The following is a 27,530-nucleotide window of genomic DNA, read 5'->3' as shown; positions in this document are numbered from 1 at the left end:
AATCAATGTATACAAACAAATTACAATACAATTAAAGCAATTATAATATTTAATATGCCTTATAATACCATTTATTTTGTAATTTGTAGTTAGTATATTGATAACCATTAGTTATAATTGATAAGCGGTAGTTAGGTTTTTAGATATTTTAAAGGCGAATAAAAAGGATTTTAGTATTTTTATGTTGGCAAAGTTGGTCGGGTAAAAAAAAGCAATATCTTATGCGGGAATTTTATTTTTTCAATGTTGGCTAAACTGATCTCCCGAATTTTGATTTTGATGATATCTGCTGTTATCAAAATCGGGAAATCTGTACCAGCCCCGCTTTTGACCAAGTGATGAGTTGATCACTTTATGTATAATTATAATTATAAAACTATTTTATTTTCTACATGGTCATACTGTTATATCACATTATCAGCGGTATTATCTTTATCATTAAAACGAAAAATATTACAAAATACAAATTATATTTAATAGTATTATGAACGGTAGTTTAAGTTTTTTAGTTTGAGATTAATTTTATTATAATATAAAGTTGTTAGTTCCTATAAACTATAATGAACATTCGCAGTAGCCGTTGTCGAAAAATTGTTTCTTTGTCTATGAATACTAATGCTGGTGAGTAACATTTTTAAGGTTTTACATTCTTAGCAATGTATATAATATATCACAAAACAATTTATGTATGTTTTAGAGTTTATGAACAGACCATATACTTCATATTATAATGATGAAAAAACTATTATTCCTGCTAGCGATGTTAGCAGCGATGAATACAATGACAGTAGTGACGAATGGCTGCCATTTAATAGTAAAAAAGGTAATGAAATTGAAACAGATAGTGATAACTCTTTTAATAACAGTTATACTAAGTTAACACAATTTGGTGACTTATTTCAAGAAGAAAATATAATAATTGATGAAACAGAAATTAAATTGGTTATAAAAGAGATTTTAGATAGGTACTGTTAAGTTTATTAAGTAATTAACTTAATTTTGTTAACTTTAATTTAGTTTTTCATAAAGGTATTTTTTTTTATCAATAATTTATAAATTTTAATCTTTATTTTCAAATTATTTATTTATTTATTTTAAAAGTGATTTAAAAGATATTAATATTTTATTTACTGTTTTTTGTTATTTAGTAATAAGGTTGTTATTTTATTTTATAATATTATGATGTCTTCACATAAAATGAACAAGTTATGTTGACTATTTTAAACAATTAAGTAAAAATAAAAGTTTGTTTTAAAAGTGATATTATAACATCATTATATTATTATTAATTGTTTATTTCTAGTTATTTGAAAGATATTAATATTTTATTTGCTGTTTTTTATTATGTAATAATAAGGTTGTTATTTTATTTTATAATATTATTATAATGTCTTTACATAAAGTTAACAAGTATGTTGACTATTTTGCAAAAATTTAGTAAAAATAAAAGTTTGTTGTTTGAATTATGTTTATGCATAAAAATTATTTTAATATTAATGCATTAATTCTCATTTAAAACAATAAAAAACTAATGACCAAGTATATTATACTTGTGACTTGGTCACTTTTTAAATGACCAAGTAAAACCCGTTTTCACTTGGTCACTTTTTAACAAAAAATTAAGTTAGTTATTTATAATTTAGTTATCATAGTAATAATTATTGAGTAAAACTAGTATACTGCAATGTTAAGTATAATATTGCGGTTTTATTGGTATCAAGTTTATAAACATTGGTTAAATTCTCGATTTTTAAGTAAGTGCTCAACATTAAAAGTGTCATTACTCAAAACTAGAAAAAAACACTTGGTCACTTTAGGCACGAGGGCGACGATATTTTAGTTCATCAATTAAACAATAAAAACAATATTTATATAAATTAGTTAACTGTTGTATTATACTTTCAAGTATATCTAATTTTCTAATTTTTCTAATTTAATAATTATTGATCAATAGAAACTACAAAATTAATTTAATATGATATGAATTATATTATAGAAACTATGTGCACTATACTTCTATGCACTTCTATTGCACTATCTATAATTTTAGACTTTATAGAACCTTTGGTATCACCTGAAAATATAATTTAATCCATCAATTAAACAATAAAAAGTTAATAATTGTATTATACTTAAACTATGTATTAAACTATGTGCACTATACTTACTATGTAGAGGACTATTATTAATAGGTACTTATTTTTTCAATATCCATTGTTTTAGACTTTATAAGAGATTTGTAAGCACCTACAAATATATTTTAGTTCATCAATTAAACAATAAAAACAATATTTATATAAATTAGTTAACTGTTGTATTATACTTTCAAGTATATCTAATTTTCTAATTTTCCTAATTTAATAATAATAATGATCTTTAGAAACTTCAAAAGTAATTTAATATAATATTATGAATTAATTTATAGCAACTATATACACTATACTTACTATGCAGAGGACTATTATTAATACATATTATGTTGTCTACATCTATCTTTTTAGACTTTATAGGAGGTTTGGAAGCACCTAAAAAATTTAAAAATATTTGTTGAATCATAATAAACTTAAATAATAGTTATAAAAACGAATCAATAATATTATACTTTTAGCAATATGATTATTTGTTCGATGATCACCGCCTATTGATTGTTTATTAGGTGACTTTTTTAATGCTGTAAAAATATAATATAATTATTTTGTTAAAATGTTTAGGTGAATATTATTTACAGGATAGATCTGTGAAACGGCCGATTTTAAAAATGTGTTTTCTCAATAATAGTTTAAAATAAGAATGCTCACTTAAATATCATTAGTTTAAAATCAATAGGCCATTTAGTAAACATGGAGCACTGGAGTGGTAAACACAATGCTTTTTCAATAAATAATTGTTATATGTTAAAATTAAATAATTTAAATTTTCAAAATTAGAGTAGAAATTGCCAATAAGGCAAAGCTACCTACCAGAGTTTAGTAGAAAACATGTGAGGAAAAATAAAAATAGATGGTCATTTTAAGAAAATATTCTTTAAAAAAAAATGTCATGTACGTTATATGTAGGTACTTGTTTCTAATATATTAATAATTGATTTTTATTCCTCTTTATACTTTAGGTACAACTACATTTTGAAAGTCAGCCGTTTCTGTGTCCCCACTTTGTACATATTTCATCAACTTAGGAAAATAATATTTTTATGAATTTAATTAAGAAAAGCACATATACTATAGTAGTAAGGGCGTACGTTGAGGACAGTTTTATTTTTTTATCAACATTAAAAATCATAAAAAAACATGAAAAAATCATTAAAAAAAACCGACCTTATATTTTTATGTTAAAAATTACAAAAAATGTAAACTATATTTGAACAAATTTATTTTTAATAATTTTTCTTAAATTTTTTTAATCTTACATTCCCCTGAAATTTTTATACACATTTTATTTGACCTCGCTACTGCGAGGAGCGCGCAGCGGCATTTATTACTATTATTATTTTACGTCATCATATTTTTACTATTATTATACACATTTTATTTGACCTCGCTTCTGCGAGGAGCGCGCGGCGGCATTTATTCTATTAGAGCGGTTGAAAACGCAAAAAAATTTCAGATTGAATTGAACTCGGTGCCAGCAGGAAATACCGGTGCCGCCTTAACCATTAGGCTACGGGTATTTGTTGAAAAAGGTATATTTAAGAATACATATTATATTGTATAATATTATATATATTACAATATTACAGTATTTTTTTAAAAAGATAATTTTATAGAATTTTTAAATTAGAAATTAGATAATATTATATTTTAATAAAACAACTTTTTAAAGAATTACATTTTTTACATTTTGCAGACATTCTTTTCAAATTATTTTTAGTCATAATTATATGTGGATTAATGTTATCTGTTTTTTGTTTACATTTAAGACAATATATAAGAATTATTTATAAGAAATTAAATTAATATAATGTTTAATTATACTGTATACTTGTAGCCGTTAAGTTGTGTCTGCTTTAAGTATTTTTCTCTAGGGAAAAAGTTAATAGTTTCTTTAAAATCTGCTTCTATTAAACATATACTATCCTCAATAATTGTGTTAGATTTATACAACAATATTAATTAAGATTTTTCAAAAATGTCTACAATTCCACTTAATAATGAAAACATTGTTAATAAAGGTAATAAAAAATATCCAATTGGTCCAATTGTACTCAGAAACAATTTTAAAGCTAGTAAACAAAAACTGACTTTTGTATAATAATTGTAACTTTTTCTATAAACTAACATATTTTTTTCTAAATACGTTTCCATTTAAATATGATTATTTATAATAACTATGATTAAAAACGTGTCCCTTTTTCGGAGATAATCATTTAAAAACTCTAAAAAATGATTTTTTGACATCTAATGCCTTTTTCGGGGACGCCTTAAATTTATGATTTCAGGATTAAATAAGCGACAAATTCAATATTTTTTATTTCATTGCCATCTTGATCAGAGATAAATAATTTAATATATTTAAAATTTTTTACATTTAGAGGAATATATTTAATATCATTAGCTATATTATATTGTCCTTCAACATCACATTTGATTACAGATAAGATATCATCATCTCTATGTAGATATTGTTCAGTTTTATGGTTAGAAATAGATTTTTCAATTATGTCACAATGTATTTCCAAAAGTTTATTTATAAAATATTGACCAAGTATACTATCCGACCCAATATGATTATAGACATATTTATCATCAAATCCTAAACTAAGCCTTAGATTTTCATCCAATAAATAATAATCCTTAGATGTAATTGTTATATAGTTATTTGTTTGTTGGATTTTTATATTAGATGGTAGTAATTTATTTAATTGATCAATACTGTAATTTTTCTTTTCTATTACAGTTTTGATATCTTTTGTTTCAATAATCCCATTTATATCTTTTAAGAATTTTTGTGTGTAAAATGTTGGAGTTTTTAACCCTATTACTGTGTAAGTAATGTCTGGTGGTGTATACTCAATACCAAATTCTGATCCATTCCCTTTAGGCCATGTTTTATTTATAGGAATCATCTGTTTTTTAAAGTCCCCAATGTAATCAAAACCTAAACGATTTGATAAATATTCATCAAAACATAGGCCGATTGAGGTTGTAATATTTATAAAACCTCCAATTAACTCAAGACTTATTTTAGGAAAATCAGCCACAAATTTAGCTCCGAATGAATTAAATACATTTTCAATTTCACTTAATGAATATATACCTATAAATATTGTACCTAACGGGATTTGACCATTTCGACCTAATCTAAATTCACATTGTTTCTCTATATTTATATATTTTTCATCTGAAGTAAGGTAGTAAATCATTCTTTTGTTACTTGTCTTTATAAAATTTAGATCTTTAAAACCCAGATATTTTTTTAAGTTTTCATCTAGATTATAGTAACATGGGGATTCAATTTTAACCTTTTTATCAACAAAAGATATAACCAAGGGACCGATTAATTTATTTAGTTGCTCTTTAATATATAGACCTTTATTGATATTAATTATGTTATTGTTAATTGTAACTTGGCAATCTTTTTCAATTTTAATTAAATTATCAGAACTGGGAAATGAGAAAGCATAAAGTCCAATAGACATTTTTTGTTTTTCATTATGTATATAATGTTCTAGATAGATAGAGCCATTAACGATTTTAATTAATTTCATTAATTTACAAAAATTTGTTAATAAGTTATTGCTTGTTATTTTGCAAGCTGGTCTTGCGACTATTCAAATTCTATCAAATGGATTGCTTTCCCATTGTCAAGAACTTTTTTACCTTTATATATGATTTATATTTCACCATTATATCTATCTATATCTTGTTCAGAGATACTGTTAACAAAACTGTAAGGTAATAAAAGTATATGTTTATTATAAAATAAAACGGAAACTCTTTCTCCATATTTAGTAATTATTTTTTTAAATGATGTTATTCTATTTTTTTCATTGATATTTAGATCAGATAATTGTATATATTTGTATGCGAAATATTCTGTATTTAATTCTTTTAGTAAATTATCTGTAACAGTATTTGGAATATCAGCTTCAAACTCTAAATGATGGTATGTATCTCCATTATCAAATATTGATATTTAGATCAGATAATTGTATATATTTGTATGTGAAATATTCTGTATTTAATTCTTTTAGTAAATTATCTGCAATATCAGCTTCAAACTCTAAATGATGATATGTATCTCCATTATCAAACATTTTTACATATCTGTAATATATGTAAAACGTATTCCACTGAAAATCTATCATTTCATATATATTGTTAGAGATAATTCTTAAATATCTATTTGGTAAAAAGAGTTTATATTTATTATCCAACACAACAGATAGGTACTTTATCCTGTCCATTAGTGTTAATAATTTCAAAAGCAGTAACTTCATACTTTATGTTCATTTCCAATTCTAATAATTTAATATATTTATATTTGTAACCCTGTTTATTTAAACATACTTTTAAAGGTATTGCGTCAGACATTTTTAATTCAGATATTTTTATTTTTTATATTATATTTAGTAAGAGAAAAATTTAATAGGAAATTTAATTTTTAAGCTTATATTATTTTTCTATATTAAATGGATAAAAAATATGAAATTACATTGTTTCATTTAGATGATAATAGTATATCAGAATCAATATTTCCAATACCTATGAGATGTTTAATTATAGGATCGTCCGGGTCGGGGAAAACAAATTTATTAAGTAATATTATTATTAAGTATTGGATTCCTTTTGAAAATCTTTATATTTTTACAAAGAATATTAAGCAACCAATCTATGAAAAAATGAAAGATGTATTTGATGGTGTGGATGATGTTGAGACATATATATCTAATGAAGAGATAGTATCTGTTGATGATTGTGAATCAGATAGTTTAGTTGTTTTTGATGATTATATTTTAGATAAACAAGATAGAATAAAATATTATTTTGTAAGATCTAGATCTAAAAATATTTCATGTATTTATATAAGTCAGAATTATAGTTTATTAGATTTAAAAGCAATAACAAATTGTAATTTTTTAATTATATTTAAGCAGTCAGATTTTTATATTGGGAGAATATGGAAAGATTTTTTGAGTAATGATATAGCTTTTGATAAATTTAAATCTTTATGTTCAACTTGCTGGAAAAATAAGTTTGGGTTTATATCTATTGATTTAACAGGTATACACATTAATAACAAATTCAGCAACGCAAACATTAACACAAACGTAAACCCAACGTAGATATTTACGCAAATGCAAACCCAAACGAAGATATTAACACAAACATTAACGCAAACGCAAACGGTTATTAAAATGTTTTCATATTAAATGGATATAAAGGATATGAGAAATATTATTTTACAAGGAATGAAAAGGGTAGAAAAAGATAGATAAAGAGGAGGTTCTGTAATGAAAAAAATGAAAAAAGTTTCAATTAGGGAAATAGACAGCATAATTGAACTTAAAAATAAGCTAAAGAAGGATTATAAAAACGCGGCTTTAAGAAACATGTATGCTGAAGAAGAAAAGGAAAAATCTTTTGGACCAGTAACAAATGAATTAAAAAATATTGTAAATGCAGTGAATGAACTTAAAGAAATAAATATTAAAACTGACGAAGATATGAAACAAATGATGGTTCCATATAAACGACCAGAAATATTAAGGCTGACAGATGGCTCAAATACTCCAATTAAATCACCTCTAGAAATAAGGTCACCAGTTAAAAAAAAATATGCCCTCAAAGAATATAATAACTTTAGGTCCAAATACAACCAAATATTTACCTAGAATTAATGATTCAGTTTTTGGATTATATTATAATACTCATAATAAACAATATATGATTGGAAAAGATGTAGTAGAATTCAATGATGATAATTTAATAATAAATGGAAAAACATATGAAGGAACAACAGGATTATTTAATTTATTATTTTATTCTGTGTATGCAACCCCTAATTATTATACAGAGATAGATTTTGACAATTATAAAGATATATTAATTCAGACTTTTTCAATGTATCAAAATAATGATAAAAAAACTGGGCTTGTTAAATCAATTAAAGGAGAAAAATATTTGAAAATGATTAAATTTATTTGGCATAGTTTACCTGAAAATGTAGCCAAAAAGGAAAAAAGAGGTTACCAAAAGAAGATGAAGAAAAAGAAGGAGATGGTTTAAAAAAGTTTTCAGAAGATCGTATTGAGTATACATATATACATAATTTAAATGAATTATTAAAGAGATTATATTTTATTGCTAGTGAAGAAAAAGCAGGCCATAATAATTTTCATAATGAAAAAATTAGTATTGTGCATTTTTTTACTTCTGAATTAGAAAGAATAGTTAATACCCCACAAGGAATTGAGTATTTAATATCTTATGTAACAAGTTTGCCTGAAAAAAATTGTAGAAGGATCAGGTCTTATGAATAATCTTTTAAACAATAAATTTATGCCAGAAATACATTGGCCTGGTTATAATTATCTTGACCCTTTTACTGATTTAGAAAAAAATAAAAAACCAGTAAATAAACTAGATGTGGCAGCAATGGAACATGATTATTTTTATAAAAAACATAAAGATATTAAAACAAGACATATTGGAGATAAAATTTTGGAAAATAAAGCATTAGATAGATTTTTAGATTCAAATGCATCTATAGGTGAAAAAACAGCTGCTTTTGTCACTACAAATGCAATGAAAGCAAATAGATATTTTGGTATGGGATTTATTTAATTTTATAATTTCAATTCTTATTAAATGAATTTAGATTTGAATGATTCTCAAGTAAAAAAGCTTGTAACAGCTTGTAAAAGCTTATGAAAATAAGATTGATGTAGTTATTCAATTAATAGATACACAGATCGGAAATGGTAAAAATATATTTAATTTAACTGATAGACAAAAAAATAAACTAATTAATGCTAAAAATAATAAAAAAGGTGTGAGATTAAAAATTACAAAATCTCAATTTGGAAATAAGGATAAAGTAGGTGGGTTTTTACCTCTTATTATAGCAGGTATAGGAGCCCTTAGTGCATTAGCCGGAGGTGCTAGTGCTATTGCAAATACCATTATCGATGCAAAAGATAAGAAATTAAAACGAGATGAAGCAGAACGACATAATAAAGCAATGGAAGAGAATGTTAAAAATATTAAGACTTTACAAATTGGTTCAGGACTAAAAAAAAAGAAAAAATAAAACCATTAACTAATTATGCTATTATTGAAGCTGGAAAAAATATAAAAAATTTTAGAGGTTGTTTTATGAAAGATGAGTTACCTGCAGTGCCTTGGAAAAATGAATGTGGAATATTAAATTTAAATAATTCTAATCAACCTGGTTCACATTGGGTGGCGTGGTTAAAAAATGATAAGACAAAGGTATATTTTGACTTTTATGGAGATTCAATTCCAATTAAAGAAATTGTAAATTATTTAGGAAAAGATAATTTATATTACAACACTGAACAATTGCAAAATTATAATGATCCACCTATATGTGGTCATTTATGTTTAGATTTTATTCAGAATTATAAACTTTAATAAATTTTTTCCTAATAAATGGAAAATATATTTGCTAATTATGACCATGCTATTATCCGTGAACAAGATAAGGTGTATTAGCCTATATCTTCATCAAATCTTAATTCTCCTAATCAAATCACAACTTATAATATAAAGGAAGAAAATAGTTTTTTAAATATTAAAAAAGCAAAGTATCAAATTTCTGGCTCTGTCTTACAATCTTATGGTAATAACTACCCAGCAGATTCAAAAATATTGTTAGTTGATAATTTTGTTCCATTTCTGTTTGAATGGATTGAAGTTAAAAAACATGGTAAAGAAATAGATAGAATTGATAATGTTGGAAGATGTAGTTTAATTAAAGGTACAGTTAGTTATTCTGCAGATCTTAGTGGTCCCACAATAAATAGTGGATTTCAATCAAAATTTAATAAAGGTGGTTATTTTAGTGCTGTTGGCAAATTGTCTAATTTATGTTTAGGATTTTTTTAAAGATATAGAATATCCAGTATATAAAGGGGGTTTTGAAATAAGTTTTTTAAGATGTTCTGACAATGATGCTTTATTTAGAGATAAAAATGAAAAAGGTGATCTAGCTGGTGTTGGAAAAATTGTTATTGATGAATTACTTATTAGAATACCAATTGTGACTTATGATGATTTGAATAAAACTAAGTTGATAAATGAACTAACTTTACTGTCTAAAAGAAACGAATATATGTTTATATTCAAATCATGGCAATGTATTGAAGAAATAAATATTAGTGGTAAAACACTAGATATAGATAATAATATCTTAATTAAATGGATTATTGTAAAAAATGTAAAACAAAAACAAAAAATAATGGAATTCCTGAATTTATTGAAAAACATAAAAAAATACCTATAGGAGATTATCAGTATGTAGAAAATGTAATACAAAAAAGAACAATATATCAAAACCACCTGAACTTATACAAGTTATTATGAGTTATTTAAACCAGCTAGAAAACATTTTGATACAAGACATTTTATACAAAGAGGTATAAATGATACTTGGCAAGCTGATTTATACTGTTTTTATAGACCAAAATCAAAAAACATTGATCCCAATTATAATTTAAGAAATAAATATAATGAAATTAAAGTTAATGATAATCATAAGACATTGTATAAAGCTAATAATGGTTTTAAATATATTCTTAATGTTATCGATACATTTTCTAAATATGTTTATTCAATACCTTTGAAGACAAAGTCTGGATTGGAAGTATCTGAAGCATTTTCACAAATATTTAAATATATTGTACCAAAAAAATTACATGTTGATAAAGGAAAAGAATTTTATAATAAAGATTTAAAACAATTATTAAACAAATATAACATAACAATGTATAGTACTGGTACTGATAAAAAGAGTTCTATGATCGAACGTTTTAACCGTATATTAGGTGATAAATTAAAGAAAGTACTTTATTTAAATAATGTATGAATCTCTGAATTGCCGAAGATTATTAAGACTATAACAATACATACCATAGAACAATAAAAATGAAACCTGTTGAAGTTAATAAGAATAATGAGTATGATTTACTTAATAGTGTTTATAGCTATGATATAATTTATTGTAATCATCACTTGGTGTGATATTATTGTACCTAGGTAACTTAATAATGTTACTATACAGTTAATTTTCTTAAATTTATGACACGTATATTATTTTATATATTTTATTAGTTTATTACATATAATCCTCATAATTTCCATACATACAAGTATGGTGTAACCTAGTACCTATAGTTTATATAATAATAAAGATACATAAATTATACCAATAATTTATTAGGTATTATTTATTATTTTCTAAGTTTAAATAATATTACCCAACTGTTATTATGATTTGGTATAAATTATTGTGTTATTTACTAATAGTAGTTTATAGTTTATGTTTGTATTATTTTTAGTTTGTGTCTATGTTCATACATTACATTAGGAAGTATATCAAAATGATAAACTTAATTACAATAATAATAAATGAGTAGCTCACATATATAGCTATATGTGTTACCTTATTAAATAAATAACTAAATAATACATTAATAAGGAATAATAGGTTGTATTTTAGTATTTATATTATTTTACTGTATGATTATATTAAATAGAAGTCACAATTACTATGTCTGAAAAGCGTAAAACCAACCAACAAGATCTTTCAACTAATGTATCTCAAAAAACTTTGCGACGTAGCATAGCTACAGAATTAGAAACAATGCTTGATATTTCTGATCGAGATTCAGCTTCAGAATCGGATAATAAATCTGATGAATCTGATATGAATTTTAATATACAAGACAGTAATAACCACAATGAAAATAATTCTAATGCAAACAATTTATATTTGAATGAATTCATCATAAGTAATTTAAACTATGCCAATACTTTTGACGATACTTTTGATTTAAATCAGTCAAGTGAAAGTTGTTTAACAAAAATGGATGAGTTAGAATGTAATAACTTTAACCAAAATAACTCCATTAGTGCTAATACATCTAATAATGATCAGAACTTCACTGAAAAGCTTAAGAATTGGGCTATTAAATATAAAATAAAACAAAATGCTTTGGATGCTCTTCTTGAAATTCTACGAATGTAAACAATTGGTAAAAATCTTCCTAAAGTGTCTAGGACATTTTTAAAGACTCCAAGAAATACCTTAATATACAATGTGAATCCAGGGAAGTATTGTCATTTTGGTTTGAAAATTGGACTCAATAAAGTGCTAAATATATTAAAAAATGATGATTTACTTGCAAGTTTGAATTTTAAAATTGGTCTTAAGATATCAACAGATGGATTGCCCTTGTCAGAAAGTAGTAGTAGTCAATTATGGCCTATACTGGGTTGTATTATTCAAATGCCACATGTATTTGTGATTGGAGTTTATCATGGCCTTAGTAAACCAAATGATGCTAATACATTTCTACAAAACTTTGTTGATGAAATGATTGACTTAACTTCTAATGGTTTTTACTTTAATAATGTTTATTACAAAGTAAATGTACATTGTATTGTTTGTGATGCACCAGCAAAATTGTTTATCACCAAAACAAAAGGACATAATGGGTAAAATAGTTGTTCTAAATGTTGTCAAGAAGGAGAATTTTCAAGCAATCGTATATGTTTCCCTGAAGTTCAAAATATTATTTTAAAAACTGATGATGGATTCTTAAGACAAGAATATGATGATTATCATCTAGGTATCCCTATTCTTTTAAATATTCCCAATTTTAAACCAATATCACAGATACCATTTGACTATATGCACTTAGTTTGCATTGGTTTGTATTGAAAGTTATAAACATGTGGTTGAATGGAAAACCAGAATGCCCGATAGTACGTTTACAACACTGTAAAATTGTTACCTTTAACAACAATTTGATAAATTTGAGACGTCATATTACTAATGATTTTGCTCGGCGTCCTCAAGATATTGGGAACTTGGGAAAATGGAAAGCTACTGAACTTCGGCAAAAGTTGTTATATACCTGTCCTGTTGTTTTACTTGGAGTTGTTCATCCTCAAGTGTATGAACATGTCTTAACATTACATGATTCCATGCGAATTTTATGTTCTCAAAAACTATTGGATTTACATTCTGATTATGCAAAATTGTTAATAGAACATTTTGTTGAAACATTTATCACTTTATATGGAAGGCATTATGTATCTCATAATGTATCCATGTGCTAATACATTTAGTAGAAGATGCAAAACTCCTGGGACCTTTAGATAATTTCAGCGCATTTTAATTTGAAAATTGTCTTAGACTACTCAAATGACAATTAAGAAAATCTGCTTATCCACTACTACAGCTTCATCGAAGATATAGTGAAGAAATTACAAATATATCATATGTGCCTGTAAAAAGTAATGATTTTTATAAAAAACATGTCAATGGTATTGTTTTAAACACTACCGACATAGATAAACAATTTAAAAAAGCAAAAGTAAATAATTCTATAATAACAATTTCTAATCCAGATAATTATTGCATGATTTAAGAAAGTAACATAGTTGTAGCTATTTGTAATTTTGTTTATGACAAAAAAATGAAATGTATGGTTATTCTTGGTAAACGGTTTATAGATTATTGTGATATTTACCAAACTCCATGTAAATCGTCAATAATTGATTGCTATTTGGTAAAAAATTTATCTTCAAATATAAAGATTTGGCCAGTAAAAAACATTAAGTATAAATGTCTAACATTACCATGGAATCATGATGGCTGTGAAAACATGTTGGCCGTATTTCCAATATTACATAGTGACTGTACTGCTTTGCAGTGAAGATATCACTATTTTCAATAAATTATTCTTATTACCTATATATTTTGTACATATTATTATTTTAATTGTATTTTTTATTTTTACAATGTGATATCTTATAAATACTATTCATTTGTTGATTAGATCTGTTAAAAGTTTTTACAAAGTTCTACAAAATATGTGGGATATTGTGGAATTTGACGACAATACAGTACAAATAGTACCAGATTGTTGGGTATCTTCAGACAAAAAAACTTGTTACTGGCCTCCAAATGGACTATTTAAATCAAATAAAGAATACCTCAAAGATGTAAAAAAATGTGTTTCATCTTCTATTACTTGGTCTATTTACAATGTACTCATAGTTCTTGGAAAGTATGGTAAATATTTTTTTTTAAGAGTTCATTTTCATTAGTATTAAAATACAATAATGTATAATGTACAATAATGTACAATAATGTATAATCAGAATATTAATAATTATAAATTATAGATAATTTTGAAAAAGCATTAAAAAAATTTAAAAAAGCTGAAGATCATACAGATATAACAAGTGATGTCGATAAAGAAAAAAATTCGTAAAAACAGGAGAAAGAAAAAATGTTCATCAAGTTCAAGTGAGGAACTAAATCCAACAAAAGTCAGCATTAAACCTCTGCCTCAACCACCTACAGCATCAAACAATAATTTGAATAAATCATCTGCATCTAAGCTTTATATTGCAACCCATCAGTCTTTAACTCCATCATCAGTACATAATAAACCAAAAACATGGTCATCATTATATATTTCATCTGAGGAATCAATGTCAAGTGATAAATCTTTTATAAGTTCAGATGAACTAGATATAACAGATGAAAATCCAGAAAATTCAAAAAATCTTTTGCAAAATGTCAACAACGGACATGAGTATGGCAGTCATGGGAAGAATAGTATAAACTATAATTTAACAGTATATAATATTTAATTTGGCGTATATTAAACTAACTATATAGTGAAACAAATAATTATAAATATAATAATGTTAATCAATTATTATGACCATAATACATTATTTTTCTTATTTCCAAAATCATAAAATAACTTTATAAATAGTAAGAGTATACAAAATTATAAATAATAATTAACTATATTTAAAATATTGTTGTTATATAGCAGTAAATCATATTCCTACAAACAAAACAAAGAGGGCACTTGAATATTCAACATTGGATACAATAAAATTAGAGAATGTGAAACGAAAAAAAAAGCCTGCAGTTTAAGTGATGCTGGTAAGTGTTTATTTTACAAGCTTTAAAAACCTTTTATTTGTTAATGGTGTTCTAGAATTCAAAAATGTAGTTTTAAGGCAGCTTGCTGTCATAAAAGTAAACATAAGGAAACTTGATGACCGTGTACAAAACCTGACACATTCAAATTCTACTGTTCTAACCAATTATATTCTAGAAATTAATCTAAATAATGATTTAATGGAAGAATTTCCAATAAATACAGAAGAATCATTAAAGAAGATAGAATTATCATTAACTGATAAAACATATAAATTAAACTTGGTATGCATTATAAACAAATTTTTTTATACAAACAAAATAATTTATGATAAAATAAATCAATATTTAATACTATTTCTCTAAATCCATGTAAAATACTTCAAAAAATCATCAGTGCTCTTTTTGTTTAGTCTCTGACCCATGTCGTACAATACCAAACAAGTTCAGCAGAGCAAAATTGGTGATATTATAACTTTAATGTTATAGTGAATTGACCTATTATTAAATTATTTAAGTAGAAATGTTACTTAAAAAAACTCTTAAGCTTAAATAATTGATGATTAAATTATATACTTACTACTGAGTTATTATTATGTAATTTAATACGATTTTACAATTATCATGACTCGTTTTAAAGCTTAAGTATTAATAGCCTATTAAATATTCTAGAATTTTAAATTGTTATAATCGGTTGTTATTATCCTTTTGATACTTTATTTTGTATTTCATAACCTGTTGTTAATTATTACTTAATTATTTTATTTTTAGATTGCAGCTCTAAGTAAATTGGGTGGTTCAAAAACTGATGAAGCTACCAAATTCATCCTACGGAAACTTTTTAGTGACAAACTTGCTATGACCTATAGTTGGTGTGGGGGCAAGGGCAAAAGAGTTATGTCGAATTTGAACATATCAAGGGTTATAATTTGTAATAATTATTTAAATAGTTAAATTATACATATTTGATATAATTATAAAATCATGGTATAAATATCTTTTGTTTACTTTAATTTAAGATTCAGTATTCAAAACCATTAAAACAGCAACAGAAGCAGAAATAATTTTAAGCATCAAAAACTGGTTGAGACATGCCAAAAAAAGAAATGAAAATTGGTAATAATTATAAATTCATACTTTATATGTCTGTAAAATAATGAATAATATATTCCATTGAAATTAGCGAGAAAAGATTTGCAGATTCCAATGAACAAATACATTGCCTGCAAATGAATTACCACATCATACAAACCTATTGTTATTTTTCTTAAATCAAGCCAGCTCAATATTACATAGTCACATAAGTCAATGTGCAATATTATTAATTTAATTAATTTGTTTTTGTTCTGATATAAAGTACCTAAACTATTTTCATTGAATATTAAGTATACTAAATGATTTTATTTTATATACATTTGTTTTGTTACACAGAAGTATTATTATTATTATTATTTATTTTTAATTGTGAAGTTAAATTATATGATTATGATTATGTATGTGTACTTATCATCTACTTATCAAATACCTGATAATATAAATAATTTTGAAGTCTGAATATTTCTTAAGATATTGTTATATTATATTGCTTATTAAATAAAGAGTTTATTTAAGAAATACACTTGATTTTCCCATTTGTATTCTAATAATAATGTCTGTCATAATATAATTAAATTGTGTATATATTAAATTGCAATGAATTATGAATGTCTTATGGATATCCATCACACATTTCAAGTGTTAATGAATAATATCTAATGGATATTATAATTCAATTATTTCTGATATCCAATGGATATCCCAGTAGATATCCATAATCTAAGAAAAAAGTGGCCAATTGGATATCTAATGGATGTTTAATAGATATACAGAATTATCTTATAGATATCATGGATATCTATAAATCATAACTATTATACATCCATTGGTTGTGCCTGTGTTATGTGGGATATTAGTCATTCTATACCTAAATTTGAGATAAATGATAGAGTTAGATTATCATCAATAATTGATGTATATAGAAATAAATTAAAAACAAATTGGTCTAAGGAAATATTTACAATTGAAAAAGTTTTTATATCAAATGTTGCTTATTATAAAATTTATGATATAGAAGGTACATTTTATGAAGAAGAATTACTGTTATCATTATTATAACTGTATGTATAATGTTTTTTGTATTGTTTAATAGGTAAAATATAAATTTAGATTAATTTAAAAATAGTTTATATTTTTAATTTGTAATTTTAACAGATAAGTCTAGATTTTTTGTAATTTTTAACATAGAAGTATAAGGCCGGTTTTTTTATGTTTATGTTTTTTTATGATTTTTAATGTTGATAAAAAAATAAAAGTGTCCTCAACGTGCCCACATACTACTAATGTATAATATTTTACAAAAGAATTATACATATATATTCTGAATCCATATATTGTTCCATTTGTCTGTTCAATTGTAGTAGGCGTTTGGTTATGAAATTCGTGAACCTCCCGTAACAGGGTCCCATGTATAGGATGTTACTTTTTCCAAGGAGAATTACCTCGACAAAGGCTGTTGTTTAATTGTTATTTTATTTCACGAATTTATGAATAATCAACATTATATCCGTAAGTTTAATAAAAGCACCAATACACTATCAATATTTTATTTTTATAGTAAATGATATGCCAGTGGCCAGTCTATCTTACAGTATTCGCTGTACCACTCAACGACAAGATAAAGTTAATATAAAATATATATTTTTATATGTTTAGGTATAAAATATAATCCATACATTTTTATACTGTTTTCCAATCCAAAAATATATCATCAAGACGATTATTTAGACGATTACATTACCAAAATATTGCAATGCAAAAAGTGGTTAAGACTTATATTTGTCAAAGAATATAAAATTAGAATAAAGTTTGAAAATCAAAATAGAAAAAAAGAAAGTGTCGTATACGCCGATTACTCGAACGTACACAAATAAACGAACAAATTAATTATAAGCACTTTTATTGAACACTTTGACGTCCAGTGGCGATCGAGTCACACGACTACCGCCAACTGACTTCTTTTCTGTCTTCACATATTCCTTAAATATAAGTTTTACAATCGAAACACTGTCGCGTAATATCGATATTGAGTTTAACCTAGTTACATTATACTTACTGACTAAGCTTAAAATTATACTAATTGTTATTGTATTACGCCATTGCTTAATTGTTTTAGTATTTTACCTGTTGGCAGTTACATACGATTGTTTACTTAACCTAGTTAATAGTTCTAATTGTAATATTTCTTATATATTATGCATGATACAATAAAAGTTATCTAAAAAAATGAATAAAATTGTGAAAAAATTTTTTAATTATTCTTGTCCTCAACGTAGGTATTTCGTTAAAATTATAGAGAAGAAATTAATCTTATTTTGTATACCTATTTTTTTTTTTTAAAGAATACACCAAAAATAAAAATTGATTTGTTGCGGTTTTGGACGAAATTAAATACGACTATTAGTACGAGTATTATAACTATAAGTGCAATACAAAAAGGCTATGCAACCATGCAGTGTTATAAACGGAAACGAATGTAACAGGGTCTAATGAAAAAACAGTATTCTTTGGCAGTTACATAAACTGGGTTTCAGCATACCAATTAATATACGAGTTACTGCTCATACATGCCACTATATATCATCTTCTACTGCTTCTCGATGTCATAACAGCTCAATCAAAAAATATTCTTGAACGTGTATAATAATTTACAAAAGAATTATATATATTCTGAATCCATATTTTGTTCATTTTTTCAATTGAACGAGTAGTGTGGTAGGCGTTTGGTTATGAAATTCGTGAACCTCCCGTAACAGGGTCCCATGTATAGGATGTTACTTTTTCCAAGGAGAATTACCTCGACAGCCTTTTACGTTGCCATTGTAGCAACATGGATACTATAATAATTTAAAATATAATATTTTTGCCGTAAATACTCGTGTTGGCTTGTAGTTATGATTTTCGTGAGCATCATGTAATAGGATCTCATGTGTTAGAACGTTAAATTTACCATGTATACTATAGACGACCGTATATTGTAGATATCATGATACATTTTTGTTATAATTTCACAATAATATATATTTTCAAAAATTCTTTAAATCTTAAGTATTAAAAAGTGGATCTTTTTAGTTCTTTGGATCGCGAATAAAAACTAAATTCACATTCGCACTTTTAAAATAATACACCAAAAGTAAAAGTCGATTTTGAGCGTTTTTAGATGAACTTAAATTCGACCGTATTCTAGGGGCAAAACAACAATGCCAGGTAACCATGTAGTGATTTAAACGGAAATGAATTAACAGGGTCCAATGAATATACTGTACTCGTTGGCCGATACATGAAAACTGGTTTCAGCATACCATTTAATATACGAGTAAATGCCACTATATATCATCTTCTACTGATTCTCGACGTCATAACAGGTCAGTGAATAATTAATCTTGAACGTGTAATGTACTAATGTATAATATTTTACAAAGAAATTATATATATTCTGAATCCATATTTTGTTCATTGTCTGTTCAATTGAACGAGTGTAGTATGCGTTTGGTTATGAAATTCGTGAACCTCCCGTAACAGGGTCCCATGTATAGGATGTTACTTTTTCCAAGGAGAATTACCTCGACAGCCTTTTACGTTGCCATCGCAGCACCGTAGATAACATAATAATTTAAAATATAATATTTTTGTCGTAAATACTCGTGTTGGCTTGTTATGATTTTCGTGAACATCATGCAAAAGGAATCTCATATGTTTGAACATTAAATATACCATGTATACCAGTGTTTTGATTTTTTTTTGTTTTGATATCGCGGAACACCAAATAATTAAAGTTTTTTTATGTGGAACCCCTTTGAAAATTATCTTTAGAGTACCGGCAGCCGGAGGTCTCTCTCTCTTGTGATTTTAAACTTTCTCAGAACCCTATAGGGTTCCGCTGAACACAGGTTAAGAAACACTGATTTAGACAACCGTATATCGTAGATATTATAATACATATTTATCATTATTTCACAATAATATGCATTTTTCAAAAATTTATTAAATCTTTACTAGTAGAAAAGTGACACTATTTGGTATTTAGTAATTTTGATAATTAATAATGAAAATCGGGAATTTACGCAAAACCAATGTTTGACGAAATCAAATTATCATTTTCAGACAATATTATCATTAAAAATTTTTAATTCAACCATTTCATCTGTATGCATCGATTAGTCGTGGTTAATTTAAATCGGATTGAAGAATAACTTCTAAGCGTTTATTAAAAAAAAAAATAATGGCCATGTATGTTCAATGTTTTGTAAATTTTAGCTTATCAGGAATCTTACATTTTAATAAATTTTGACAAATCAAAAATTGTTGCATTGACATTAAGATGGAAAATATTTTTAAAAAATTTCAAATTTCATCATTAAAAACAGGGGAAGTATTTTTATGTCCAAGATGTCAAGATTTAAAGATGCCTGATGAATTTACTAAAAACCAAAGATGGTGTAAGGTTTGTATGAAAACCACAGTTAATAATGATTTTAAAATATGCGAATGTGGAAAAATATTTATTTAAGATGTTATAGCAATAATTTGCTATTCAAATATCACATAAATAGGTTAGATAATATATCCAAAGAGAACATTTCACAAAAATTAATTAATTAAATAATATAAAAAATTTAAATTTATACAATAAATTAAAATCACATAAAGAGGTCGGATTAAATATCCAAAGAGAACATTACTCAAAAATAAATTTTGTTATTAAAAAATAAATTCATTAATAATATAATAAAATAAACAAAAATTTCTTTTATATAAAAAAAAAAAAAAATGCAGTCACAGAATCATATTATATTTAAAAAAATGAAAGTATCTGAGCTTAAGTTAATAGCAAAAAAATACGATATAAACAATGTTTGTAAAATGAAAAAAGATTGTTTAATAGAAAATATAAAAAAACAAGTTGCATTAAAAATGTTAGATAAAAATCCCTTCTGTAAGTTAGATAAAAGCTTATTCAAACAAGAAAACAACTCATTAAAAAATATTGATAGAAATCCCTTTTGTAAATTAGATAAATCATTATTTATTGAAGAAAGTTATTTTAACTGTTCACTAGAAAGAACACCAGACAATTATGAGTTGATAGATGTAATTCAATCTAATAGGTACACAATCGAATACAAGATTTAGGATACATAAAGCTAACTATAAAATTAGTTTTAAAGAAGCATTAATAAACGATCTAAAACAAAGTAATACAAAATACAAAATTAATTACATACATTTTTATACTGTTTTCCAATCCAAAAATATATCATCAAGACGATTATTTAGACGATTACATTACCAAAATATTGCAATACAAAAAGTGGTTAAGACTTATATTTGTCAAAGAATATAAAATTAGAATAAAGTTTGAAAATCAAAATAGAAAAAAGAAAGTTATCTAAAAAAATGAAAAAAATTGTGAAATAAATTTTAAATTATTCTTGTCCTCAACGTATTTTGTTAAAATTATAGAGAAGAAATTAATCTTATTTTTTATACCTATTTTTTTTTTTAAAGAATACACCAAAAATAAAAGTTGATTTGGACGAAATTAAATACGACCATTAGTACGAGTATTATAACTATAAGTGCAATACAACAAGGCTATGCAACCATGCAGTGTTATAAACGGAAACGAATGTAACAGGGTCAAATGAAGAAACCGTATTCTTTGGCAGTTACATAGAATCTCAAGAAACCCAATTGTACTGAAATATAATAAGACTGTTACATGAACTAAGATATATCTTAGTTCATAGACTGTTATTATAATGCTATTGTTTTAATTCTTTATAGTCACTAAAGTAAGTGTTTGATGTTATTTATATGATTTTAATAAGAACAGGATTGAAAATATTATGCTATTGTTTTAATTTTTTTATAGTCATCAAAGTAAGTGTTGGATAATGTTATTTATGATTTTATATTATTAAAATATGTTTGTATTATATAAAATCAGAACTGAAAATATTACCTAGTACCTATGTTACTGTTTAATTTTTTTTTTATAGTCACTAAAGTAAGTGTTTAAAATGTTATTGTTTATTTTTATTATTAAAATATGTAATCAAATATTTTGATAAATAGTTTTTACAATATGGTTTTAGGTACCTATAGCAACATAATTTAGTTTTATATTATGTACTTAATATTCATATTTCACCTGTGATTAACTGTTATAAAATTATTCTAAAATGAAATAAAAATAAAGAATAATTGTACTAAAAGAACAATAATTATAATTATATTTTGTTATTTTTTTAATGTTATTGTACCTATTAATATAATTGAATTATATTATATTATATTATCTTCCATAATATTAATAAATTTAATAACGTGCCAAATATTTATGTTTTTTATAAAATGCCAATTATCTACAAATTATGAGTAGTAAATAACACGCATCTACTATGAAAAATACCAAGTATCTACAATTTCATTAAAAATTACTCGTAACTACAGTGTTTAATGGTATTAATGCATTTTAACGAAAAATTAGACATTGTTAAATCACAAGTAAGTACCTATGTTAGCAAAAATAAGTTAAAACATTTTTAGCTTCTCAAATGTGAAAAAATTTATTTAGTTTTAAGTCCCTCCTAAACAATTCGGTAAATGTCAGTTACGTGGTATTGCCATGACAGTCACTATGTATATTATTATTATTTTATTTTATTTTATACTATTTTTAGTTAGCCGTTGGCCAGTAATGTCATTACGTATTTTCCAATTTTGTAGCGACGAGCCAGCGAAGGCGATAAGATATTATCATGATTTCGGGATTTCCCTATAATAAGTAATAAACTAATGGCTAATAATATATGCCACATGCGATAATAAAATTATTGCGTGTGTGTGCGAGTTGTGTTGTGTTCAACTTTCCGCACAGACCGCCACTATTCGACATAGTCTTTATGTTGCGACGCTGATTTTGTTCCTTATACGTCTTTTCCATTGTTCATAAGTAAAAAGATTGATTCGAAAAACATTGTAATGGCAGATTTGAACCAAATTGACAATATAAACTTAATAATTTTTAATATGTAATAAATACGGTACATAAGTATAATGTTTTGTTTATCCCGTGAAATTGCCATGCAAACTAGTTATTCTATAAAATAACGTATTACCATTGAGTATAGACGCCGTGCATGAGTACAGCTAGCGCTCAGGGTTGACTATTTATGAAGTACTTAAAGGATATTACTACGCACGTTTCATCAATGGTATTTTAAGAAAAAATATTTGTGATTTGATATTCGTATTTGAAATTGTAACACAATTAATGTAATAAGTTCAATCAATATTTTGAAAACAATGCTTAAAGTTGTTATCAGCTATATTGCCTATACAGTATAGGTACTGGCGTACTGCATGTCTGCACTCTGCTTCTGCATAAACTAACTGAAAGTATCAAACAACTAATATTTTTAAATAGTTATTATTTGGTACTTATTTGTGAAAACTGAAATAAACAATGAGTGATTTAATATTACATTATGGTTTTCAAACTATTTTCTCTAATAAAAAATATAATAAAGATAAGTCATTAAATTTACTCAAAAGTGGACATGTCATAAATGTCCAAGAACTCAAAACTGTTATGGGTCCATGTTTTATAAGTGGTCAAGTTATAAGACAAGCTTCTGTTACTTCTCCACCTTACAGAGTAAAGATTGAAGTAAGATCAACAATAATTGTTTTTTTATTAATAGTGTTCTGCGTGTTACTTATGAAATAAGTACCTAATACTATATATTTAAAAAATGTTAGTATATAAATATATTATTAATTTTTAATTTAAAGTTTTCCATTTTTTTTACTTTATAATAAACTCATAATATGAAAGATAAACAAAATAAACATACCTACCAATTTTAAACACATTAGTTAAAAATATTCCAAAGCTATTTCATTACAATTATAATTAAGACAAGTATCTAGGTTGATACTAAATACTAATACTTGTATTTTGAACTGTTGTCAACAAATGTTTACTTTGCCTATTTTATTAGCTTGATGGTTCAAGGGCAATCAAGTCTGCAAACTGTGAATGTGCTGCTGGGGCTGGTGAAAAATGTAAACACATTGGTGCTGTTTACTACTATATTAACAATGAAGAATCGTCATCAAAAACTGATTTACCTCAAACATGGGGTAAGCCGTCTAAAGCTGGTGAAGAAAAATATAAAAAAGGCAAACAAATTGCAGAGTTATTTAATCCAAAAAAACCTCGATTAGATGTAGCTCCTGTTGATAAAAATTATTTCATCAAAAATTCCAATCTGTTGTCATTGTCTTGTCCATTGAGTTATAATTTGAAAATTGAAACACAAACACAAGTAGAAAGAGTGTGTGAAGATTCTATACAATTCATCATTAACCACATTGAAGAATCAATTAATTTTGATTTTTATAATTCATACTTAAATTTTATCATATGCAAGCAAAAATTATTCCAAGATAATTGTTTTTTAAAACTTGAAGAGTGTAACTTCTCTTTAGACTTCAAATCATCAGAATTTTTTTTAAATTACATTCATATTTCTGAAGAAGATATAAAATATATTTTTAATAAGACTCTTGAAAAATCTGGTCATGTTTGGTTAGAAAATAGAAAATTTAGGATTTCAGCAAGTAATAAAGCTCATAAAATCAAAACTTCAAAAACCTCAACAGATGAAAAAAAACTGGCTCTAGCAAAAAGTTTATATAATAACAAACAATTAACAGGAAAGGCTGCAGTAAATGTAACTTATGGACTACAAACTGAAGATATAGCTTTTGAAGTCTATTCCAAGATTGTTAACTTATTGGTAATAAAATGTGGACTAGTCATTCATATAAAGAAACCATGGATTTGTGCTACACCAGATGGTATAGTAATAGTTGATGGTACACCACAAAATGTTCTAGAAATTAAATGTCAAATTTCATTTAAAGATAAGGACATTATTGATCCCATTACTAATATACCTAATTTAAGCTATTTAAAAATGATTGATGGAAAAATCAGTCTGAAAAAAAGTCATATATACTACACACAATGCCAGATATTAATGTTCACTACAGGGTTAAATGAATGTGATTTATTTATTTACAACAATATTAAACCAGAATTATTGTTGATTAAAAAGGATGAACAATTTTTATCAGATACAATACCAAAATTAGAACATTTTTATTATTCATTTTATTTACCAGTTTGTTATACTTAACTAGGTATAAAATATTATACAACAAATATAAATGTGTCAATAAATAACATACGAGTTTAAATATTAATCATTCTAAAATATGTAAGTAGAAGTAAAATTTTTTAAAATTTTTACCTAAGTATTAGTCCTATTTCATTCGAATATTTGTATCCTGTGACAATTTAAACTATTAACTACCAGAGCGTGCTGTTTTCCGGTGGCTGCACGGTGTCTATAGATAATATATACTATCTATACTCAATGGTATTACATACATTTCTGCTAACATATATTATACTCCTAATCATTTCAAATTAAAATTAAATTGCAAATTCTAATTTATCATGCTCCGAATAATATTCTGTTTCGGAAAATGAATTAGAAATGTATTTTGTCATAAAAAAAGTAATAAATTTGAAAATCGATGACGATGTATTATAGTATCTATCATCCGTGGCAAACGTAAAATCGTATATTGTCGTCACTCGACATTTTGTCGGAGACGATTCACAATTTTTTTATTTCATATTTCATTGTGCTCAAGTTATTTTCTTAAAATAACTCTATACTTTCAGACTTCAGTTCAGAGTGAGATGAAGACATATGAAAGGAGAGCAGTTTCTTGATATGGCATTTGAACTCTAGATATTGCTCAGCTGTATTTAACACTTTGAGGACTACGGTTAATATTGAAAAAATTACGTTAGGGACGAATGTCGTGTGTAACACGTGATACCGGATTATGAATTATAGACGGAGCAATATTATCGGAAAAATACGTTGGGGACGAATCACGTGCTAAACGCGTTATGCTGATTATGCTAAATGTGGACGAATGATTTTTCCGCCATTATTCATCGTTATCCGGCGGTTTTTTTTAATTTTTCAAAAAATCACAATTTTGTAAATTGTTATCAGATTTTTTATTTTTTTTTCCCATATAATTATCGAGGTGTTACTTTATACGCACATATAAGTTACATATTACTTTTGTAAAAATGTCATTCACCTATGAGATATCAAAATTATCCTGTTTTAATAAAAAAAAAAAGTCTAACTTGAACACTCATATGTATTTATACATAGGTAAATATAATTAAAAAAAAAAAAATGTATCAAGTTTATTTTATTGTTTATTAAAATCCTTTGTTATTTAATATTCATATAAATATAAATATAATTTGTTTATAATTATATACTTGTGAACGCGGATTATATCTGCGTCATCCATAGTTTAAAATATATTATAAACTTGTGCCACGAATATAAAACGTGAAAAATAGTATACAGAATATTTAAGAATACAAAAACAGGACGCGTCTATAATATTTTATTATAATAAAATACAGCAATATAGTAAATAAACTGTAATGTTATCAAAAAGTAGGTACTTCCTCAATCATAATCACAATGTCACGAATATTATTTATTATCACGGCGCGGCGTGGCAATGCGCGGTCGAGAATCGAATAAACTGAAATATTGTAGGTTAATAATTATTCTTTAGAAAAATCCTAAAAATCGATATTATTTTTACTATCGATTAAGAAATGAATGAATATTATAGGAGAAATTCTGTATTTAATATCGATACTGGAAATCGAAAAACGCGTCTAACACGTGTTTCGTCTTTTATCAGTACAAATGACATGACGCGTTTGGCGCGTGATTCGTCTCAAACGTAATTCAATAACTATAAACCATCGTGTATTATAGTTAACTATAATGTCACGCGCTCGGTACGTGATTCGTCCGCAATGTTATTTTTTTAATACAAAACATCGTTTATATTACGCTAAAGTATAACACGCATCTGACGCGTGGTTCGTCCCCAAAGTGTTAACTTGATTTATGCGTAAGTTTGATATACTATTCTTTTAAAAGCTTAAATATTTTACTTTTTAGTGTTAAAACTAATATTTATTGTTCGATCAATGATCAATCTCCTACCCGGGTGCAGTGCTCGAAATGAAAAATTTTACGAACCGGAACGTTTAAAAAATTAATATGAGTATTATAATATTAATTTTTAATTTTAATTATTTTAAGTAATTTTAAGCTTAAAAAATTTACAATTCAAATTGAATACATAGT

At 25.3% G+C, this 27,530-nt stretch overlaps 1 protein-coding gene and 1 pseudogene across 2 annotated transcripts; both read left to right on the top strand.

The window, feature by feature from the left end:
• The first annotated feature begins 350 nt into the window (after window positions 1-350).
• Window positions 351-1,150, top strand: LOC149058538 (uncharacterized). The gene is made up of 2 exons (XM_089221233.1): window positions 351-621; window positions 698-1,150. Exons 1-2 carry the CDS (start codon window positions 561-563, stop codon window positions 973-975), a joined length of 339 nt encoding a protein of 112 aa, XP_089077359.1. The 5' UTR covers window positions 351-560; the 3' UTR covers window positions 976-1,150.
• LOC107172474 (uncharacterized) lies at window positions 707-18,373 on the top strand (annotated as a pseudogene). Its single transcript, XR_016190534.1, has 8 exons — window positions 707-823; window positions 14,027-14,262; window positions 14,376-14,814; window positions 15,041-15,153; window positions 15,209-15,435; window positions 15,922-16,081; window positions 16,170-16,266; window positions 16,334-18,373. The product of XR_016190534.1 is annotated as an uncharacterized LOC107172474 (transcript).
• Window positions 18,374-27,530: the final 9,157 nt, after the last annotated feature.

The sequence above is a fragment of the Diuraphis noxia genome, unplaced genomic scaffold (assembly GCF_037042655.1).
Source record: "Diuraphis noxia isolate RWA-SAM2 unplaced genomic scaffold, SU_Dnox_SAM2 contig0002, whole genome shotgun sequence".
Taxonomy (NCBI): domain Eukaryota; kingdom Metazoa; phylum Arthropoda; class Insecta; order Hemiptera; family Aphididae; genus Diuraphis; species Diuraphis noxia.
The sequence above is the reverse complement of the archived record's forward strand: the minus strand, read 5'-3'. Positions and strand labels throughout refer to the sequence as shown.